General features: G+C 53.8%; 1 protein-coding gene across 3 annotated transcripts in view; it reads left to right on the top strand.

The window, feature by feature from the left end:
• Window positions 1-19356, top strand: part of CEMIP (cell migration inducing hyaluronidase 1) — a 142085-nt gene extending 122729 nt beyond the window's left edge. For all 3 annotated transcript variants that reach the window (XM_064480646.1, XM_031440694.2, XM_031440693.2), the window contains 9 exons: window positions 643-823; window positions 2050-2265; window positions 5268-5479; window positions 6432-6617; window positions 10286-10490; window positions 10682-10768; window positions 11449-11606; window positions 14691-14791; window positions 16441-19356. In XM_064480646.1, the coding sequence (XP_064336716.1) occupies window positions 643-823; window positions 2050-2265; window positions 5268-5479; window positions 6432-6617; window positions 10286-10490; window positions 10682-10768; window positions 11449-11606; window positions 14691-14791; window positions 16441-16568 (1474 nt within the window). In that variant the 3' untranslated portion in view covers window positions 16569-19356. The remainder of the gene's footprint in view (window positions 1-642; window positions 824-2049; window positions 2266-5267; window positions 5480-6431; window positions 6618-10285; window positions 10491-10681; window positions 10769-11448; window positions 11607-14690; window positions 14792-16440) is intronic.
• Window positions 19357-20389: the final 1033 nt, after the last annotated feature.

Below are 20389 nucleotides of genomic sequence, written 5' to 3'. Positions count from 1 at the left end.
CCTGGGTCTCAGGCCCCTCTTGGGGTCCTCTGGCAGTTCACAGTCTTGTCCTCCTGGGTTGGGGGGGGTGCCCTCTCTTCTAGGGATGCTTGAAAAGTTACATCGCAGTTATTTTACCATTTCATTATCACCTTCCATCCTGTGCCCTTCCTCTCCCTGGTCTCCCAAACCCAGTGTACTGCCAACTGAAAGACTTACTCACAGAGTGGAAACTCATCTGTGTCTTAACTAATTAAATTGTTATAGCAACTCAGACTAAGGCGATAATGACTAATGGCTCTACTCTCCCAAGGGACCTGATACTGGCATGCTCCAGTAGTATTTACAGTATTTATCCATGACTCTTTATCGGATGGAAAAATCAAGAGAAATGTTTGTATAGAGGACCATCTTCTAAGTCAGCAACTAGACATCCATCTGTCCATCCATCCAGCAATCATTTACTGACATTTACTATGTGTGTAAATGCTTTCTCAGTGAATGAATTAATGAATCACTAGTGTTCTGTGGTAGGGGGAGTTTCTGGGGGTGGGAATCAGGAATGCTTTACCCAGAAAGTCTCTCACCATGCACCTTGGAGGGTGCAAACAGCATGGTGGCACATGGTGATCGGCCTGACATCTGGCTTCCTTAACGCCATAGGAATTTTCCGATCCGAGGAATTCAGTTCTACGATGGCCCCATCAACATCCAGAACTGCACTTTCCGCAAGTTCGCAGCCCTGGAGGGCCGGCACACCAGCGCCCTGGCCTTCCGTCTGAACAACGCCTGGCAGAGCTGCCCGCATAACAACGTGACCAACATTGCCTTTGAGGATGTCCCGGTGAGTGAGGCGCCGCGGCAGGCTCCCGGCAAAGCCAGACTTTGGGCAGTGATTCACAAGTCCCCCGGGGCCTGGAGTTTGAGCCGTTGCCACCACCGCAGGGGTTGAACAGCCTCCTCCAAGCAGGCTGGGCCACGTCCCAGATCTGTCTGCATCCAAACTGGAAAAGTACAGGCATAGGTTGCCGCACACAGGTCAAGTCTGGGTAAATGCCCGCTTGCCCTCACCCTGCTCAACGTGCACCCAAGCTCCGGCAGAAACCTTCACTGCCCTCAAGGTTCTGAGGCTGTCCCTCCAAGGGGCTTGCTTTCTGCCTACCGAGTCTTGTAACCAGCCCACTTCAGTGGGCACAATTAATCTAAAAACCCCAGCCGTTTCCAAAGGAACCTTTGCGGAAGATGCTCTGTTTAATCTCTCCCTGAGAGTGGAACATAAATAGGCCCTCCTGGCCGTGCCGGCCGACAGACCAGGAGCTGGGGGTGAGGAGGTCAGGACAGAGGGCTGCCCTGTGAGGCGAGGCAGACCCAGGGCTCCTGGGGCATTCTCTTTGGGGTACAGATTTCCCAGACCCCCCCTCCTGCCCTCTGCCTGTCTGCCCAGTTCCTGGCAGGCTGAGGGATAAGATGTGAAACTCAAGTTACTTAATTCCTTTTCTTAGGCCACTGAAGGCCTGAAAGAGGTCAGTCGTGGAAATCTCCATGGGCTCATGTTGAAGGACTGTCTTCTTGAAACAGTCATACATTCTTTCTCCCACAAATCCACCCCAGCCTGTGTATGTATTATATGTATACTTTCTCATGCAAACATTCACCACCACCTCAGCCTCTTTCTCTCTCTCTCTCTCTCTCTCACACACACAGACACACACACACACACACGCACATGCACGCACACACACTCCTAGGCCCGCCTCCCCACCTCCCCCATTCCTGCAGTGTTTTGAGCCATGTATCAGAACGCTCTCCAGGGTCACACACAGCAGCCAACCCTCCAGTGAGCAGAGGCCAAAATACCGTGCTGGGTCTGAGAGTTGAGGCACAGTGAACCTTTGGCCGTTTTGCTGCTCCATCCGAGAGGTCAGCCACATGGTTTCCTCCAGTGCCCCAGAGCATCTTTGGTTTGGCTGGTTTGTAATGTCAGCGGAAATCGGAAACTTCGCCCTGGCCCGGTGACAGCTGCAGCTTCCCTTTGCCTGGCCCAGCCTAACTTTCCTGGGCTCTGTTTAGATTACTTCCAGAGTGTTCTTCGGAGAGCCTGGGCCCTGGTTCAACCAGCTGGACATGGATGGGGATAAGACATCGGTATTCCATGATGTCGATGGCTCGGTGTCCGAGTACCCGGGGTCCTACCTCACCAAGGACGATAACTGGCTGGTCCGGCACCCAGACTGCATCAACGTTCCCGACTGGAGAGGCGCCATCTGCAGCGGGCGCTACGCACAGGTGAGGATGCAGGGCACACCTCCCCGGGTGTCACCGGTCACTCACTCATGGGACAAGCGTGGAGTGACAGCCTACTGTATGCTTGCCTCTAGGCCAGGCCAGAAAGAGATGGAGGCTTCTTTTGTATTCTTCTTTCTTTCTCTTTATTTTTTCTTCTCACTCAATAAGATTTTCAAAAAAAATCTAAGTGAAAACACTTTGTAGGCAAAATGCTTAGAGAAAGAGCTCTGTGAGGTCAGGCCCCAGCACTTACTGTGTGCCTCATTTGTGAGGGCAGCGTAACAGCTGGGCCCCCGCAGAGTGCCTCACCAGCCCTCTCCACCAGAAATACAGTGCAAGCTGTCCACATGGTCTTTTTTTTATTTTTTAATAGAGATACTGGGGCTTGAACCCAGGACCTCATGTATGCTAAGTATGCACTCTCCCACTGAGCTATACCCTCCCCCAGACGTGATCTCAGATGTTCTAGTAGCCACATTAAAAAGGAAAAAGAATGGGGAGGGCGCAGCTCAGTGGGAGAGCACATGCCTGGCATGCACGAGGTCCTGGGTTCAAGCCCCAGCATCTCCGTTAAAAAGTAAATAAAAATAAATAAACCTAATTACCTCTCCCCAAAAATAAATAAATAAGAACAAAGTTTAAAAAAAAAAGAGTTTTTTTTTAAAAAGGAAGAAGAAATGGGTGAAATCTATTTAAATGATAAACTTGATTTAACTCAATATATTCAAAATACTATCCTCTCAACATGTAACCCATATAAAAAAAATCATGAATGGAACATTCTTTATGTTTATGTTTGTTTCCTGCTCTAAGCCTTCGACATCCACAGCACTTTTTATATTTATAGCCCACTCAACCTAGATGCAAATTTTCTACCATCAAAGCAAAAGCTGGTCCGACCCCAACAGTAAAGCTGCGTTTCACGGACAACTGTTTTGCACTGTCTTTGGTTTGAAATTTAAATGAACTAAAATGAGATTTAAAATTCAGGTCCTCAGCCACACCGGTCCCACTTTTAGAGCCCAGCAGCTGCACATGGCCAGCGGCTACAGTATGGGCCGGCAGGCAGGGACAGTGCCTGCAATGGGAAAATGTCACTGTATTATTGTTCCTGATACTATTTGGAGGAACGACTGAGGAATAGATGAACAGGAGAAGAGAGACCCAAAGAAATGAAGGGCTGTCAGATAGGAGGGAGGCACGGTGAGCCCGGTGGCCCCAGAGCGGGCACGGAAACTAAGCACGAAGTTGTCCTCACAACCGCCCTACGGGCAGGCATTGTCACCATCAGCAATCCGGTGTCAGAAAAAAGCTAAAGATGGTTTGGGGTCTGGGGAGGGCTCGGGAGGGGGCTACAGCCCGTGAGGGGAAAGGGCTCCTGGGGGCCAAGTGGGGGACCTGGAGCAGAGGCGCGCTTGGAGCAGGTGCCAGCGGGGGTGGGAGCGGCGGCGGCGGAGCCCAGAGGAAGACGGGGCTGGCGAAGTCGAGGGAGTTTCTTTCCACAGTGGAGGGTGAGGTTGTGAACTGAGAGGGTGGAGCGTGGGCCTGAGCCGGGTGGCCTTCAGAGAGAGATAAGGCTGGGAAGGGCTGCCACCGAGACTGGAAAATGCTGACAAGGGGCGTGGGGAAGGAATGCCGGGCCCTGCTGAAAGCCGGTGGAGGCTGCAGATGGCCCCCTGCAAGGGGCACCGCTCTCCCAGGCTGTGGGATTTTCTCAGCCCTGTTCCAGAGCCCTGGCAGCGGAGGGGGGACCCGTGGAACAACCCAGGCTGAGGCTTCTGCTGCGTGTGTGCACAGGGCAAGGGATCTGATGCTACAGGAGTGAGCAGTTGACGTGATGGTCTGGGGCGGATAAGAAGGGAAGTGGAGTCAGAAGGGAGCTGAGAGACAGGAGTCATGACCCGAATAATTAAAGGGTGACCAAACCCTTAAGCCTTGCAGCCACACTCTGCCAGTATCACAGCATCCCTGATTCAAGGGCGAGGCATCCCATGCAGAGCCTTGATCGTGAACTTCCCTCCCACCCTTTCTTTCCCATAGTGTTTATCTTGTGTAGAAAAAGGCTGATGGTTAGAGCTTGCCAGGTTATGACAACCAGGCTACTGGCTAGTTATTAGTAATAACCTCCTCCCTCCACCTCACAGCTTACAAAATGCTTTAATGTGTCTCTAAGCTCTCTTGATACTCATGACAGCTCCATTCGAGGGTGGAGTTAAAGTTTCTCTCCCCATTTTATATGTAATACAACTGGAGGCGAAGATAACCCCTTCCTTCCAAAGGCACAACATTATTGCCCCTTGATGTGATGGCCTATCTTGGCCACAGCTACAAGGATGTCATTTGATGAATGCGAGACAGGTTCTCAAACAGGTCACAATGTTTTCAACAAAGAGGGGCCCAAAGCACCCAGGCTCTTCGGTCCCTGGGACTCAGTGGCTGACAGTCTTGCTTTCAGTTTTTTTCTCTGAAATGAGACGTCATTCACTCCCCGGGATGTACTGACAGGCACATGGACTGACCACAAGGGCCAGACACTGAGAATCAGGGGAAGACCTAGAGCTGCACACCCAGGCTCTTTCTCAAATTCAGGCAGGACTACAGCCAGTTGAAGGGGAGTTGCGTTTGCAGCAGAAGTGTCAAAATTCTCTCTCCCTCTCTCTGCCTTCCCCCTAGCTCCTGATTCCCCCGCCTTTTCCCAAAATTTGCCAGCTGACTATTAAGTAGACTCCCCCCAAGTTTCCACTGGTCTCTCCTCAACAGAGCACTTTTTTGAAAATGTGCAGAAAGCTTTAGCTGGATCGCACAGTACGGCTTGGGCTGCCTTCACCAGCAGAAAGAGATGCCCCCTTATTTGGCCTTCTTTCATTCAAGCTTTCTAAAAAGAGCTCTGTTCAGAGAAAGTGCCTTTGAAAGTGTAGTCTGTAGTCAGATGTTAACCAGACGCTCTTGGAATAATCCCTTGTAATTGCCCCGTTGTGTGTTTCCTTTTTGGGTTTTAAAAGATGTATATTCAGGCCTACAAGACCAGTAATCTGCGAATGAAGATCATCAAGAATGACTTCCCTAGCCACCCTCTCTACCTGGAGGGCGCCCTGGCCAGGAGCACCCACTACCAGCAGTACCAGCCAGTCATCACCCTGCAGAAGGGCTACACCATCCACTGGGACCAGACGGCCCCCGCCGAGCTCATCATCTGGCTCATAAACTTCAACAAGTGAGTGGGTGCCTGGCGGGAGCAGTGTGACCTGGGGACCGCTGCTCTGACGGAGCTCCAGGCGGCGGTGATAACGAAGCCTCATTGCAAGGTCCCGGGCTTACCGCTCATGGAACCTCAGGCTAGCCCATGTCATCCCTGCAGGAGGACGGATTTAGAGGGCTTGACATCGCCTAGGGGTTAAGAATCAGAAGACCTGGGCTGAGCCCCCTTTCTGGGTGTGGGCAACCTCGGGCAGGGCATCTACCGGCTTGGAACCTCAGTTCCTTCATCTGGGAGCTGGGGATACTGATACTTTGCAGAAGTGTAACGAGGATCGAGCAAGGCAGCGAAGGCTGGGCATTTTGCCCAGGAGCTGGCTTTACGAAGTGCTCGATATGTGGCGAAACATGCCTGGCAGCTGTCGCTACCATTTTACAGAGCGGGAAACGAGGCTGCGAGGTCAAGGAATTAAGCTGAGGGCGTCTGGATAGGGCGTCATATATTTCTGTTCATGTATTTTCTATGCACATTATTGACTGATCACAGTATTTCTGTGAGACAGACATTTATCAGATGCAGAAGGTGAGACCTAAAGAGATGAAATGGGTCCCACAATCAGGCTGGACCAGGAAGGGCCTGAATCCGGGTCCTGCAGCTCCTGGTTCTTTCACTCCAGCCCTCTCTCACATCAGCCGAAGTTCCACATGGAGCACCCAGTGTACGTCCTGGGAGCGCCCGACTGACCCTCTCCAACGGTCCTCCTCATTCATTGCGGTCTCCGTCTCTCCCACTGTCCTGGAACACTCTTTGACCCAATCATGACCCACAGCAAGTGCTCTTTCAAAATTCCCCATTGGAAAGTAGAGGTGCCATTTGCTGGAGAATTCTCTGGTCTCTCTCCAAGGCATGCCCAGGAGGCCCGGGGGCCTGGACATCCTTGCTTGTAACCTGACTGCACTTCTGGTTGTAGGGGCGACTGGATCCGAGTGGGGTTCTGCTACCCGCGAGGCACCACCTTTTCCATCCTCTCCGATGTTCACAATCGCCTGCTGAAGCAAACGTCCAAGACGGGCATCTTCGTGAGGACCTCGCAGATGGATAAAACGGAGCAGAGCTATCCCGGCAGGAGCCACTACTACTGGGATGAGGACTCAGGGTGAGGAGCCCCCACCCGGCTGCGGGAAAGCACCCCGTTCTCATTCTGTCCCCCAGCCTTTCCAGTAGTCCTAAGAACTACCATGCAGCACGTGCCGGTTAATGTAGAATACTTTCCTAGGCACTGCCATTCTAAGGCAGACTGTACCATCCACGGATGACATTTTTTTTAAAGCTGTGAAGCTTTAGGAGTAAAATAAACACTCTATTAATAAGCACGTGGATTGTAGGGTATATACCTATTTCAGAAAAAAAAGTGAAAGCAGTGAATCTTAGAATTGAGCAAATGTGGTACATGACCTCAGTTCCTTACCACCACTCAGCTGGAGCAGGCGATATTACCCCTGATTTAGAGATGAAGGCAGGAGGCACAGGGCGCACAGGAATGACTTGCTCAGAGACCACAGCACAGACTTGGCGTGGCTCGTTTGGAGCCCACGCCTAACTGTACCCAGAGCCCTCCCGCCTTTTGCTGAACTGCACCAGGTTCTATTCAGTAGAGATGTCATGGGGACAGATTACCTGCTCACGGAGACAGGGAGCTATTTGGTTTCCTCCCCTAAAAAGAGAGTTATTCTAACCTCTTAAGAATGCCAACACAGCTCCAAAGCGATAAAGCTGTTGCTAGCCAACTCTCTGGGGCCTCGGGGTAAAGGATCATTTCACGGCCACTTTTCCATTCTTGAACTGAACTCAATGATAAGGAAATAGGAGACGCTGTCTCTTACTTGTTAAGAGAGACACGGCTTTATCGATTTGATGAAAGGAAAAATTCAAATTTGAAAATCAGAAGTGTACGTCAAAATGTTGGGGCTCAGGGAGGCAGGAAATAGCACCCCTTTTCCCACATCAATTCTGAACCAAGGCAGGGCACACAAGACAGCATGTGCAGAGGGAACGATCAGTCTTAATGATGACATGGCTGCTGGTCATCCGAGCTTTCCCAGACCAGCCCCAGTTGCACCTGCCCAGCCCTGAGCGGCGCCGAGCCGTCGTGGGCTCCCCACCTAGAGCCCAGCCCCCAGGACTTAGGGCTCATGGGGCAGACCAGGTGCCCGCTCTGTGGGCTGACCTGTATGCCCACCCCCACCAAATGAGTCACCCCACTTCCCCCAGAAGGCACCAGTGAGGGGGTGAGCCGGGTCCCGGGGTGTTTAGAAAACTCCCTCCCTATGAAAACTGGAGGAGAAATTAAACACCCCTCCTGCGCCAGTAGAAAACATTATGGTAAAAAACCAAACATTACTAAGGCGAAGCCCTCGCAGCGCCATCTGTGCGCAGTTCCTCCTCCTTTTAGGATCATGAGAAATGGGATGTTCCAAGATGTGAACGTCTCCAAAAAAAGGTTTCAAATTTTTCTAACTGCCACTTAAACAAGTTGAGCCTTTTTGATCAAAACACTGAAAAATCTATGATTTCCCCCCTTTAGGTAGATTTTGTTGTGTAATCCGACCTTTCTGCTGGCGGCTTAGGTAATCCTTAGCCCGCTGGGCCTCACGCTGTGCTTTAGCTCAGTGAGAGCCTTCGGGGCTGTGAGCCGGGTTCTGAGATGTTTGTTTCCCGAGCAGCAGCCCAAACTCTTGGGCTTTTTGAATTCTTGAGGCTGTTTTTAATGATCTCCTCTGCCTCACAAATGTTCTTTCTTGCTCACATTCAGAGCACCTGCCTTTAGTGACTCGCTCCTACTCTGCTGTGGGCTGGGACACTGGATGACCAGCTTGCTGTAACTGGGGGTAAAATAAAAAGTGGGTAGGCTGCAAGCAAAGGGGCCCTGAAGTGTCAAATATTTTTTTTCAGACTCTGAATCACCTCTGTAAATCTTTCAAGGGAAAAAAAACCCCACTCAAGTGATTTTAGCTGTGTCCTGGTGCCAGCTGCCACCTAAGCGAGGTATTGCTGAACTATAAACAAGCCTAGTATTCAGGTGCACGGCCATCTGTAGGGCTGCTGTGAAATGTTACTTGGTCCCACAGCCAGGATCTGAGCCCAGGCTTTCTGCCGCCAGGGCCTTATTCTTTTCATGCCCCCCAGGGCCTCCCGGTCTAGCTGACCCGGGCACATCCGTGTTGAAGCCACCTCAACTCAGGGAAGGCAGCTGCTCTCTGTAAAGTCGGGGATGTGGGCTATATGGTCTTCCGGGGCCCTCCCAGTTTGGATACTCTGATCTGTCATGGCAGCGAGGAAACCTGCACACTGGCAGCCTCGTGCAGAAGCCTAGGACCACGCCCACTCCTCTGCCTGGGTCTCCTTGCGGGATCTTGCTCATGAACTTGTCCCCTGGGGTGGTTTCTGACCTCGTGTGGGAGACGCCAGTGGAGACGTGATGACAGGCAGCATTAAACTGCCTTCCTCCCAAGCTGCTCGAAGCTCCCTGCACCCCGCGCAGAGCACGGGACACAGACGGAGCAGCTCTGCGCGCAGCTGCAGCGAGTGATGCCGCAGCAGCTCTTCCCCCGTGAACACAGTTCTATTCCAGGAGCGCTGGATGGCAAGAAGCATAAAGCCACTCAAGGGAGCTCGAAGTGGAGGTGTTCTTGAAAGGGAGCCAAGGCATCTTCAGGAAGCCATCCCAGCTGGGCGCCCTGGGCCCCTGTGCTGAAAACGGCAGGGCTGGCAGGGACCAGGTGGCCTGCTGGCCTTGGCTTCTCTTTCTCCTCATGTTCACACACATTCCCTTGCATGCTGGGCCTTGTGTGTCAGCTTCTTGCTGCAAAACTGCCTTCCTCTCTCAATGCCTCAGTGGGCACATGGCTCAAAACGGTTGCCCCAGTGCCAACTCCATGTGGCCTTCCAGCTTAAGCACCAGCCAGTAGTTGACAAGAGATCCTGGGTCTCTTCATCCAGATTCGAGAGGGAGAACCTTCTTGGCCGTTGGGTAGCCAATCAGTGGCCCCTCTGCAAGTCCAGTATGCGCCCCTGGTCCCATCAGCTGTGGTGAGGGGGTGGGGGTGGCGCCAAGGCACGAAGGTGCCCATAAGCTCTCTGGGCAGACTGGGCTCAGCAGAGGGTCAGCTCCCAGAGGGGAGTCTGCACCGGACAACCCATACCATATACTCCAATGTTTCTCATGTGGGAATCAGCCTGAAAGCAGTTTTCTGAGCTAAAAGAACAGCGATAACAAATCCAAACTGAGCCCCTTGGTTTCCTCGTCATCTGACTCCCTGCACCGCCAGGTCCGCTTCTAGTTCTTCACAAGAAGCAAGGATAAATTATGATTTGGAGAAGAGCTGAGTTAGGAAGCCCGACAGCTTGTTCCCCACCAGGCACAGGGATAGGATGGGATGGAAAAACCCCAGCTCTGTCCCTTTCGTGCTGCATGGTCCTGGCAAGTCACTCCACGTCTCTCATACATGGTTTCCTGATCTGAGAAATAGAGATGCTAACAGCACCCACTGAACAGGATTGTTCAAGGATTAAGTGAGATAATATGTCTCTTTATGGCATGAGCATAGCATGGCATACAGCACTGAAAATTGTCAGTATTAGCTTTTTCTTAAATGCATTTTTAAAAAATTTCTCCAACCACATATAAACTTGTGGTAGACACAGATCCATTTTGTAGGGCCCTCTGGGTCTAAGTGTGCTTGGTAAATGTCCTTGAGAGAGGAGGAAGCGGAGGAGGGGGACCTGGGTACCACAGCAAACGCCCCGCTCTGCTCCTGTGTGCAGGCTGCTGTTCCTGAAGCTGAAAGCTCAGAATGAGAGAGAGAAGTTTGCCTTCTGCTCTGTGAAAGGCTGTGAGAGAATAAAGATTAAAGCTCTCATCCCAAAGAACGTGGGCATCAGCGACTGCACGGCCACGGCCTACCCCAAGTTCACGGAGAGGGCCGTCGTGGACGTGCCGATGCCCAGGAAGCTCCTCGGCGCTCAGCTGGTAAGTGGGTGACGGCGAGCCGGGGCTCCCTTTGCCTTCAGCCAGGCCCAGACCCGTGAGAGTCCTGCCCGGACACCTGCACAGCCCCTCACACCTGTGGACTGTGACTGGGGGGACGGGAGAGGGAGGGGGAGACCAGACACGTGACTCCCCAGGCCTGACGACCACGCTGGGTCCGGTTTGTTTTCCAGAAGACAAAGGACCGCTTCTTGGAGGTGAAGATGGAAAGTTCCAAGCAGCGTTTCTTCCACCTGCTGAACGACTTCGCTTACATTGAAGTAAGCAACCCTGGCCCCTGCCCTGCACCGCCTTGCTCACTGAGATGGGGTGTTGGCTTCACAGGCCTGTTGTCGCAGAGGGTGGCTAAGAACCACAGAAATTCATCCTCTCCCTGTTCTGGCAGCTGGAAGTCCAAAATCAAGGCGTCAGCAGGGGTGGTTCCTCGTGGAGGCTCTGAGGATGCATATAATGAGCGTCTGTTCAGGGCCTGTCCCAGGCCTTTCCGGCTTCTGGCGGCTCCTGGCCACCCCTGATGCTCCTTGGCTTGTAGATGCACCCCTCCAATGCCTGCCTCTGCCCTCACGTGACTCCTCCCCCGTGTGCCCGAATCTTACATCTCCCTCTGTCTTGCTCTTATAAGGGCATCTACCCCTGGATTTAGGGCCCATCCTAAAGCAGGGTGATCTCTCTTCATTACATCTGCAAAGGCCATATTTCCAAACAAGGTCACTTTCACAGGTTCCAGGAGATGTGTCCTTGGGGGAAGCCACCATTCAGCCCATGACAGAGGGCTAAGAGGAATTGATTTAAGTGGGTTTTACAGTTTGAACAGCTGCATAGGTGACTTCTGTCTTCAGAGTCTGCATGGGAACCACTCAGGCAGGAGAACCTCAGGGCTTTGCTGCGTTCGGGACCACCCCCAACCCACGTCATCCTTTGCGTTGCTTGTCGTCTGCAGGTGGACGGGAAGAGGTACCCCAGTGCGGAAGATGGCATCCAGGTGGTGGTGATTGACGGGAGGCAAGGGCACGTGGTGAGCCACGCAAGCTTCAGGAATGCCATCCTGCAGGGCATCCCGTGGCAGCTCTTCAATTACGTGGCGGCCATCCCCGACAAGTGAGTCTGTGCCTCTGCGTCTGGAGCTGTCCCACGGCCCAGCAGACCCCTGGCTGAGGCCCCCTCCCTGTCCCTGAGACCTTCATCCCAGCCCAGTCTGAGAAAGCTCAGGGAGTCTCCACAGTCTGCCCACCAATAACGGGTGCTGGCTGGGACGGCTCCCTGCCCGGTGCCTCTCCTGTGGGCTCCGGGACCGTTGTGCACGTAGGTCAGGCCGAGGCAGACGGTCTACCCAGCTGCGAATGGGACGCCTGCCCTGGCCTTCTGCCCCCAGCACGACACACTCTCCCAGCATGACCTCATCCCCTCCCGCACCTTCAATATGATCCAAATGCTGGTGGCTTTTGAGTGTCTCCAGCCCACATGTCCCTCCAAAACGCCAGACATGTGGCAGTTGGACATTGCCACCTGGATGTCTCCTATGGAACTGAGTTCTCATAATTAAAAAAAAAAAAAAAAAAAAAAAACCTCCAAACCAGTCACTCCTCCTCTTTCCCCCGTTTTGACAAAGTCATCATCTCCCATCCGGGCAGCTCGACCAGAGTCTGGGCATCGTGCTTAGCTCTTGTCCTTCTGTCATTTCGCCACGCTCTGTGACTATGTCCCGTCAACTCTGCCTGCATCATTGTTCTCCTGCTGGTGACCCCACACTGTCCTCTGCATCGCTGCTCTGTCCTGGCCCTCCCCGTCTGACAGCCACCCAGCAGGCTCCCTCGTCCAGTCTCCCCGACTCAAATCCACCTACCGTACTGGCTTGGGGGCTGAGCTTATTACCTGTAGGTGTCTCCTGTCCCTTTTCCTAGAAATCTTTGGTAATTCCCCTCCACCTTCCAAACCTAACACAGACACCCCTTCTTTGGGGAGGTCTCTTCCAACCCAAACAAAAATTTCTTACTACCCACCAAAGGACTGGTGGGCGTGTCTACTCCCCCGTCCACAGTATGGGCTTCTCGATGTTGGGACCCTGTCTAACTCATACTTGCATTTCTAGTATGATGGGTGTAGGATTCACTCAGAAGCTGACAGTCTAAGTGAAGCGTTTAATGTGATACCCGCCACAGAGGAAGTGCTGTACATATTTATTGATGAAAACAAATGTACTTCCCAGATGCTAGCTGTTTGGTGTTTGATGGGCATGCCGTGAACTGGGTGCTCTGCGAGATTCCAGAGATCGGGCTTTTGTCCCTGCTCTAGTCCCCATCACAAGCTCTTTTAGCATCATATCTTCATCTGCAGATTCATGCAGAAGGCCCAGGTTTGCCGATTCAGGGAACGTACGTTATCATCTAGAGATTAGTAGTTTTCATGCCTTTTTGGGCCAGAGGACTTTTTCTTGAAATGAAACAGGATGCAAAAGCCTAGAATAAAAGATGCAGAGCTGCTCTGTTTAGCAAAGGGGTGAGAGGTATAGGACTGCCCCGCCCAGGGCTGCTTTCAGCCCGTGCAGCAGCCCCGGTGCACCTTGCTGGGGGCAGCGCTCACCCAGTACCCGGTGTGCGCTGGGACCTGGGTTGCTGCCGGGTGCTCAGGAATTGGGTACCACAAGACCCAGCTCTGACTTCGGGAAAGCAGCAGGGAATGGGGCAAGACAGGTCCTGGCCCACCGTCACTGTGGGTCCAAGCTAGGCTGTCCCACCCTTCCCACCCCACCCACAGGGCCACCCCTGGTGCCAGGGTCCCAGGGGAAGGAGGAGGCAGCCACTCACACCATGGCTTGCAGGAGCTTCCTCTGCCCGGCCACCCCATGGGGACCTCTGTGCTGACAGGTGCAGGGGAAGCCCATACCAGACAGAAAGGGGCACCTGAAGTGTGCAGGCAGCTTCTGGGTGTCGCCGGGAGGCTGTGGCACTGTCTCTCTGACCCACTCCTGTGAGCCCCATCTGGAGGGCATGACCTTAGTCTGAGTCCAGCCCAGCAAGAAGACTTAACTGAGCCAAAGGGATGTTCGCTTTTCTTCTGACTTGGAATGAGGGGGAAACAGCCTTCTGGGAACAGAGCCCGAATCCAAGGTTGAGGATGTGTTAGCCATGCTCCCTCTCTCCTTAACAGCCACCCAGCCCTCAGGCTTTCCTGCCCAGCCTTCCTGAAGAGCTGGATGCAGCCCCCAGCTCCCTTCCCATCTACTCTTACTGCACACAAGCTCTTTGCATTTTAAGAGCCTTCCTTCTGCTCCTAGTGGGACACAAGTGGGGGTAACAACAGTTTCCAGAATCTTATACAGTTTTTCCAAGTCTGGACTGTGGTCTGCGGTTACAGGATTCCTCTGAGATGCAAACTAGAAGCCCCATCGGGCCTCTGGCCCCGTTTCTGTTCCTGGGGGAGGTGTTCACTTCCTGCCGTCTGGCCCAGCACGCTGAGTCTGCCACCACGACGGCTGTTTTCCCAGCACTTTGGCCTGAACGCAACCAGGGCAGGGGCGTAGAGACTCTGTGCTCCCAAGGTGGGCTTTTGCAAGTTGGGTCCATCAGGCTGGGCACGGCCACTGCCCCAGGCCTCTGCCCTCCCCAAGCATGGCTCCCCTGCGGCAGGTCCTTGCAGATAGTAACTATTTGCCTCCATCTCCCTCTCCCCGTTTTGTAAAATGGAGCAGTAACGCTGTCCTGCCTGACCAGAGATGGAGGATGGGAACCTAAGGAGTTAACCCTCCTCTGAGCACGTGGTAACTCTCCACTCTGCTTCCCTCCATCACCGTGCTTCCATCTAGTCCTACCCAAACAGCCCTGTGCAAATGAGGAGATGCATGGCGAAGTCCTCCTGTGTGCCCGGCCCTGACACAGGTGCTGGCCCCCAGATGGTGTGCTCTGCGTAGCTGCTCTGTCCTCTGTGGGGACAGACGTGGAACAGCCGTGAGTGGACAGCAGGCTTAGGAAAGGCCACAGGCACTGACCGTGGCCAGATGTGTGGGCGAGCTGCTCAGGGTGTTGGTCACCACATGGAAAGAGCCAGTCAGCTGCCCTTTGCCAAGTCCCTGGCGGGGCTCTGGGCATGGCTAACTCACGTCCCACCAGGCACACTCCAGCATCCCCCCCAGTGAACCCTGTACTCCAGCTTGCTCTGTCCTCTAATCAGTCCCTTTTCGCTCAGTTCCATAGTCCTCATGGCATCAAAGGGAAGATATGTCTCCAGAGGCCCGTGGACCAGAGTGCTGGAAAAGCTCGGAGCAGACAAGGGGCTCAAGTTGCAAGGTAAGGGGCTTGGGCTGGGCTCTCCACTGACCATGACCCAGATGCCTGCTGTGCGGGCTGCTGCCGTCCCCTGCTGGGGCCAGACCACTTTCCCCGCAAACCTGGGTACAGCCTCAGAATCCTCCACACAGCTAGCGGTCTGCTGGCACGCGTGGACAAAAGGCCACCTAGTCACCATCCCTGCACGGCAGCAATGTCCTTCTAACCTGTGACCAGACCCTGGAAGGAAATTGCTACAGTGGCTCACCCATCTAGTCAGCGAGGGGCCCTTTTTTCCAGCAGAAAAGTGGCTCGTCTGACCCTCGTATCCCAGTTCCTGCTTCTCCAGCTGGCCAAGGGGCCCTCCCTCTTCCTGAACTTTCCAGCTGCTGCCCAGTTTTTTGCAAAGCTCTTACTGGTGCCTCAGAGATAGGCAGGAAAGGAGAACATGAAAGCCTGGAGAATCCATGTGGTTTCTGCAAGGTCACGCAGCTCTTCTGCGATGAAGCCCGGCACCGACCCCGCAGGGAGGACGCCAGCCAGGGCAGACGCGGCAGCCTTCCGTGGCCACCGCCGCAGGCTGTGTCCAGAGGGGGCCCCTGGGGGGGCCCGGAGGGGGGGCAGACCAAGCACGCGGCTGGTAACGACAACGTCCTTCGTGGCGACCAGGCAGCGCTCAGCCCTGCGCCTTGCTGAGCCGCTTAGAATGACCTCAGTTGTTCATTAGTAACCTGGGCAACAGGCACTATTATTTCCATTTCAAATGAAGAAACCGAGAATTTGTTAAGTGATTTAAGATTAGAATTTGGATCCTAATTTTTCTAATTCAGAGCCAGAGTCCTTAGCTGCCCTGCCATCCTGACTTCAAAACACATCAAAGCTGCAGCCCATCACCCGGGCCGTTCATCCCAGGCGAAAGAACAACCAGGAACAATGAAAGTCCTTCAAATGAGCCAAAAGAGAACACAAGGAAAAGAGAAGCGTCTTCTCTGGGCTAGGCCTGAAAGCATTTGGGGGCATCTGTCCTTTAAATTAAGGACAAAAGTTGCCAAAAGCGGATGTTCAGTCAAGGGACACTTTCCCAGTGCTGCCTGCCGGGCCAGACTATTCCTGAGTGTAGACACGGATCCCCAAGTCTCCTGGGCACCAGGCTCTGAGCTGCGAGACAGAGAGCCCTGCGTGGGCCCCCAGAGTCGAGAGTTCTAGTCTGGGCTGTGCCATCTACTCTGTGCCCTCGGGCAAATTCCTTCACTTTTCAGAACTTCCTTCTAAAGCTACAGAATGTTGGAGCTGGGACAGAGGTCTTGGAGATGAGTGCCATCACTTGACAGATAGGGACACAGAGAGGGGCAGAGACTTGCTGCTGATCGTAGGGTCAGCTCAAAGGTGGCTGGGGGTCCTAGGGGGTCCCCCGTGTGAAGCAGAGCCAGCACTCTGCACGGGGGGCTGGGAGGCTCAGGGGAGACCCTGTGTGCCCCGTACAAACAAATGTCAGGTAGCATCAGTAGCTGGGCACAAACCTCTTCCCAGGGGGACACAGTCCAGCATGGCTAGAGGAGGGGGTGCTTGGTGGGGGCAGGGGAATGGCGATGGGGAACCCTGGAAGGTGGAGGGAGAGTGTAGGCATTCTCTCTTGAAGTTTCTGCTCACGTGACATCACTGCTTTTCAGAGAAAATGGCATTCATCGGCTTCAAAGGCAGCTTCCGGCCCATCTGGGTGACTCTGGACACCGAGGACCACAATGCCAAAATCTTCCAAGTTGTGCCCATCCCCGTGGTGAGGAAGAAGAAGCTGTGAGGACCGCCGTCCCCCGGAGCCACCCCACAGTGGGCTCTGATGGGGGACTCTTGGCAGCAGACCAGGCCAGCACGGCTGGTTCCCCCAGCCCCTGTCCAGCAGCTGCCTGGGAAGGCCATGCGTCAGCCCTGGTGGCCCAAGGGAAGGACATCAGAGACCCCTGGTGCTGCCAACTGCCCCCTCAAGTATCTAACTGCAGCCCCAGGACAGTGTCGGCTGATGCTGGAACCTTCTCTTTCCCGCAGCCTCTTGGGTGCTTTTCTCTGACCTGTGCCTCTTCGGGGGAGGAGGGGGCGTGGGGACCACATGAGGAGCCCTGGGCTGTGCCAGCAGCAAAGGTCCCCCTCAGCCGGAGCCGTGCTCCAGCTCAGAGGCAGCCTGGGGGGCTGGGCCGTCCACAGACCCCCGTGCTCCCCAGCACGCACGTTAGAGTGGTAGATGTAGGGAAGAGTCCTGGTCAAGGGAGATCTTCATTCCTCCGTGGGCGGCGCTGGCGTGTAGCCAGAACTCGCCAGGGTAGAACCAGCCACCCTTGGGGAAGGGTGAGCCTGCCTCCGGAGGGGTTCAACCTTTCAGGAGACTTTGGGACCCAGGTTGGGAGTTGGACTAGGTGGCTTTTAAAGGCCTTTTCAGTTCTGAGATGCCAGAAGTCTCTGGCTTTTCACAGCGTGCCTAGAACCCAGCAGGAGGTGAGAACATTCTTTTTAGCCCACATCCATGATGCTGGATGCCCCGGCATACAGGATGGAAGGGCACGAAGTCATGACTAGGGCAAGGGGCTCACAGTCTGGCGGGACAGGCGGTTAGGAGTTTGTGCCCTCTGCTGCCAGGTGGAGAAAGCCAAGACAGGTAAACTGGAATCCAGTGTCAGTTCCCAGGAGGGAAAGACCTTACACGCTCGGGTGGGTCTGAAAGCTTCCTGCAGGGGGAGACCATGGGGCTTTGCAGGAATGAAGGGCAGGGGCATTTGGACGGGCAGGGATGAGTCAGCCTCTGGCAGGGCTCAGGGGTTGAGCCCTTCCTGCCCGCATCTGCCGCAGCAGGGTAACTGCAAGGTCACTCTTTGCCCTCAACCTGCTGGCCCACCCATCGTGGAGAGGCCGGCCTCAGAAGGGAGGGGCGGAGAGTGCTGAGCCCCACCCCCGACTCCAGGAGAGGGAAGAGTCAGGTTGAGAAAGGTGAGCCCCGTCTGCTCTACCCCCAGGGCCCTGGGAGCCCTGAGGCCACGCTCACAGCTCTGTGAGCCTGGGGCTTCAGGGCTGGAAAGGACCTTAGGAAATACCTAGTCCAAAGCCTTCACTTTATAGATGGGACGCATGAGACTCCAAGATGGGGAAGAACCACACGGCCAGGGCAGGGCCGGGCCAGGAGCCCCCCTCCCAGCACTTGCTGCCACACCACATTGCCTCAACAGCCGGCCCCGGGCACTCCTGAAGGAGCTCCCCGGCATGGGGACAAGTCCCCTTGAAGGGGGAAAAAGAAAAGATCAGAATAGAAAGAGAATTGGCGAATGACTGTTTCTCTCTTGGCCCTCGGCGCGCACAAGGGCGCCCTCCTCTGGGCTGCAGTGGTCCTGCAGCCGCCCCGCAGGGCGCCCAGCAGCTGCAGTGACCTCACTGGTGCTACCTGTTTCCGCGGTTCTGCAGAAACGCCCGGCAGGCAGCGTCAGGGCGCCCTAGCACGTTGGGGCGAGCCAGCTAGGCGGCTCTCCAGGCTCGGAAGAGCTTTTGGTCCATCCCAGCCTCCCAGCTACTGTCTAATAATCTGCTCTCTCTTGCCCACCTTGGAGAGAGCCGAGAGAGCTTCCGGAAGCTCTGTCTGTGGTTTATACTCTCTCGTGAGGTACCAGGCTCGCTCTGGGTCTCATGATGACTACAGGTGTCCCCTTTCCTCCCTTGGCCCCGTCTGCCCGGCTGCACCCATGAGATTCAGCCCACGGGTCTGCTCCCCAGGTTGAGCCAACTGCCAGAGAGGTTCCTCCCACTACTCGTCTTTCAGCTGCTAGGAGGGGACTGTGGGACTCCGCCTCTTGAAACGTGGCAGCTTCAAAGGCCCAAGTCCCCGGAAAGGCCTCTTCCAGGCAGATCCAAGGCCAGGGGGAGCAGAGTTCAGATGACCTCATGATCTTCTTATTTATAGTTCTGTTGAGTTTTTTCTAAACTCCTAATGCAAGGGTCTCACACTGTGAACCACTTAGGATGCGATCACTTCAGATGGCCAGGAATGTTGACTGTCTTTGGTTCAGTTTGTTGAAAAAAAATACGTATCTATTTGAAAATCCTCAGAGTTGTACATATGTCTAACAGTGCAGGATCCGTGCACAAACTTTCCTTCCTGAAGCATTCACCAAGAGCCAATATCCAGGCGTGCTCTTGGTAGCACAAATTTTCTTATTGCTTAGAAGACTGTTCTTGTTCTTTGTTTGAAAGCATCGAAATGTGATAGGCCTTTAAAAAAAAAAAAAACACTCCTCTGAAATGCTTGTCTTTTTTTCCCTGTTGCCGAAATAGCTGGTCCTTTTTCGGGAATTAGATGTATAGTGTGTTTTGTATGTAAACATTTCTTGTAGGCGTCACCGTGAACAAAGATATATTTTCTATTTATTTATTCTATATGCACTTCGAGACGTCATTGTCAGAGAAATGAAGAAGTGTCTTAAATGTCATGTTTAGGGATGTCCTTTGGACCGCTTGAAAGGGGTGTACCCAGAGCCTTCTGCTTGCAGCAGAGGACACTGGCTCTGGTCTGGAGATCTTGCTGTACCATAGTAAACATACGAAGGATGCCACGCGCCCGTCTGCTTGTTTTGTGTTTCCTTTAAAGTGCGCCTCATTTCAAGCCAGACAGCTAAGGAAAATAAGATTGAGGAAATCGCCCTAGGAGTCGGCCTCTCACTTCCAGGAACTATCCGTATGTCAAATTCCTGCCTGGTCCTGCCTCTAGGGGGCGCCCACAAGAGCAAGTGGAGATGGTCCTATGAGAGAGGCTGTCACTCACAGGGCCAACCACATCCCACTAGGTCCTTCTTCCTAAGCCATCAGTAAGCTGTCAGGGCAGCACCCTCCCCAAGGGGAAGCCAGGACTCAGCAGAGTCTGGACTCGAAGCAGGACCCTTTCCTCCTCACAGGTACAGTTTGATCAAAGGCCAGCGTCTAAGAAGAGTGTGGAGGTTGAGGTGGAGAAATAGGTCCACCTTAAGCTGCCAGACAAGAGGGGCAGAAGCAGGTTAGAGGGGACCCCTACAGAGAGGTGAGAGGGATGGCGGGGTCTGGAGAGGAGAAAGTGAGAAGCTTAGAACGGGGTGAATGGGATGGTCCTAGACCTGTGCTGTCCAGTAGGGCGGCCACTAGCCTCGTGAGGCCACCGAAGTTGAAATTAATTAAAATGAAATAAAATCAAGCATTCAGTTCCTTGGTTACAGCAGTTAGCCACATGTGAAGTGTTCAACAGCCCGTGTGGCTAGTCATTACCATACGGGACGGAGAGAGTGTAAAACATTTCCTTCAACACAGAAAAGTTCTTCTCTTAATGTTTTCCAGAAAGCTTCTGGGGCTCATACACTGGACTTTTAAAATCTATGCCTTTAATGTGTGTGCGTGTGTTCAGTCCACTTAAAGGGGCTGACACCAGATTGGTGCTATCAAGTTGGCAATAAACAAACACAATCATCGCTCAGTATCTGCAGGGGATTGGTTCCAGGACTCCCGCTCTGGTCCTGCCGTGGGCACCAAAATCCACAGGTGCTCAAGTCCCTCAGTCTGCCCTCTGTATCTGCGGTTCTGCATCCAGGGATTCAACCAACCTCTGATCATGTAATGTCT

The sequence above is a fragment of the Camelus dromedarius genome, chromosome 29 (genome assembly GCF_036321535.1).
Source record: "Camelus dromedarius isolate mCamDro1 chromosome 29, mCamDro1.pat, whole genome shotgun sequence".
Taxonomy (NCBI): Eukaryota; Metazoa; Chordata; class Mammalia; order Artiodactyla; family Camelidae; genus Camelus; species Camelus dromedarius.
The sequence above is the reverse complement of the archived record's forward strand: the minus strand, read 5'-3'. Positions and strand labels throughout refer to the sequence as shown.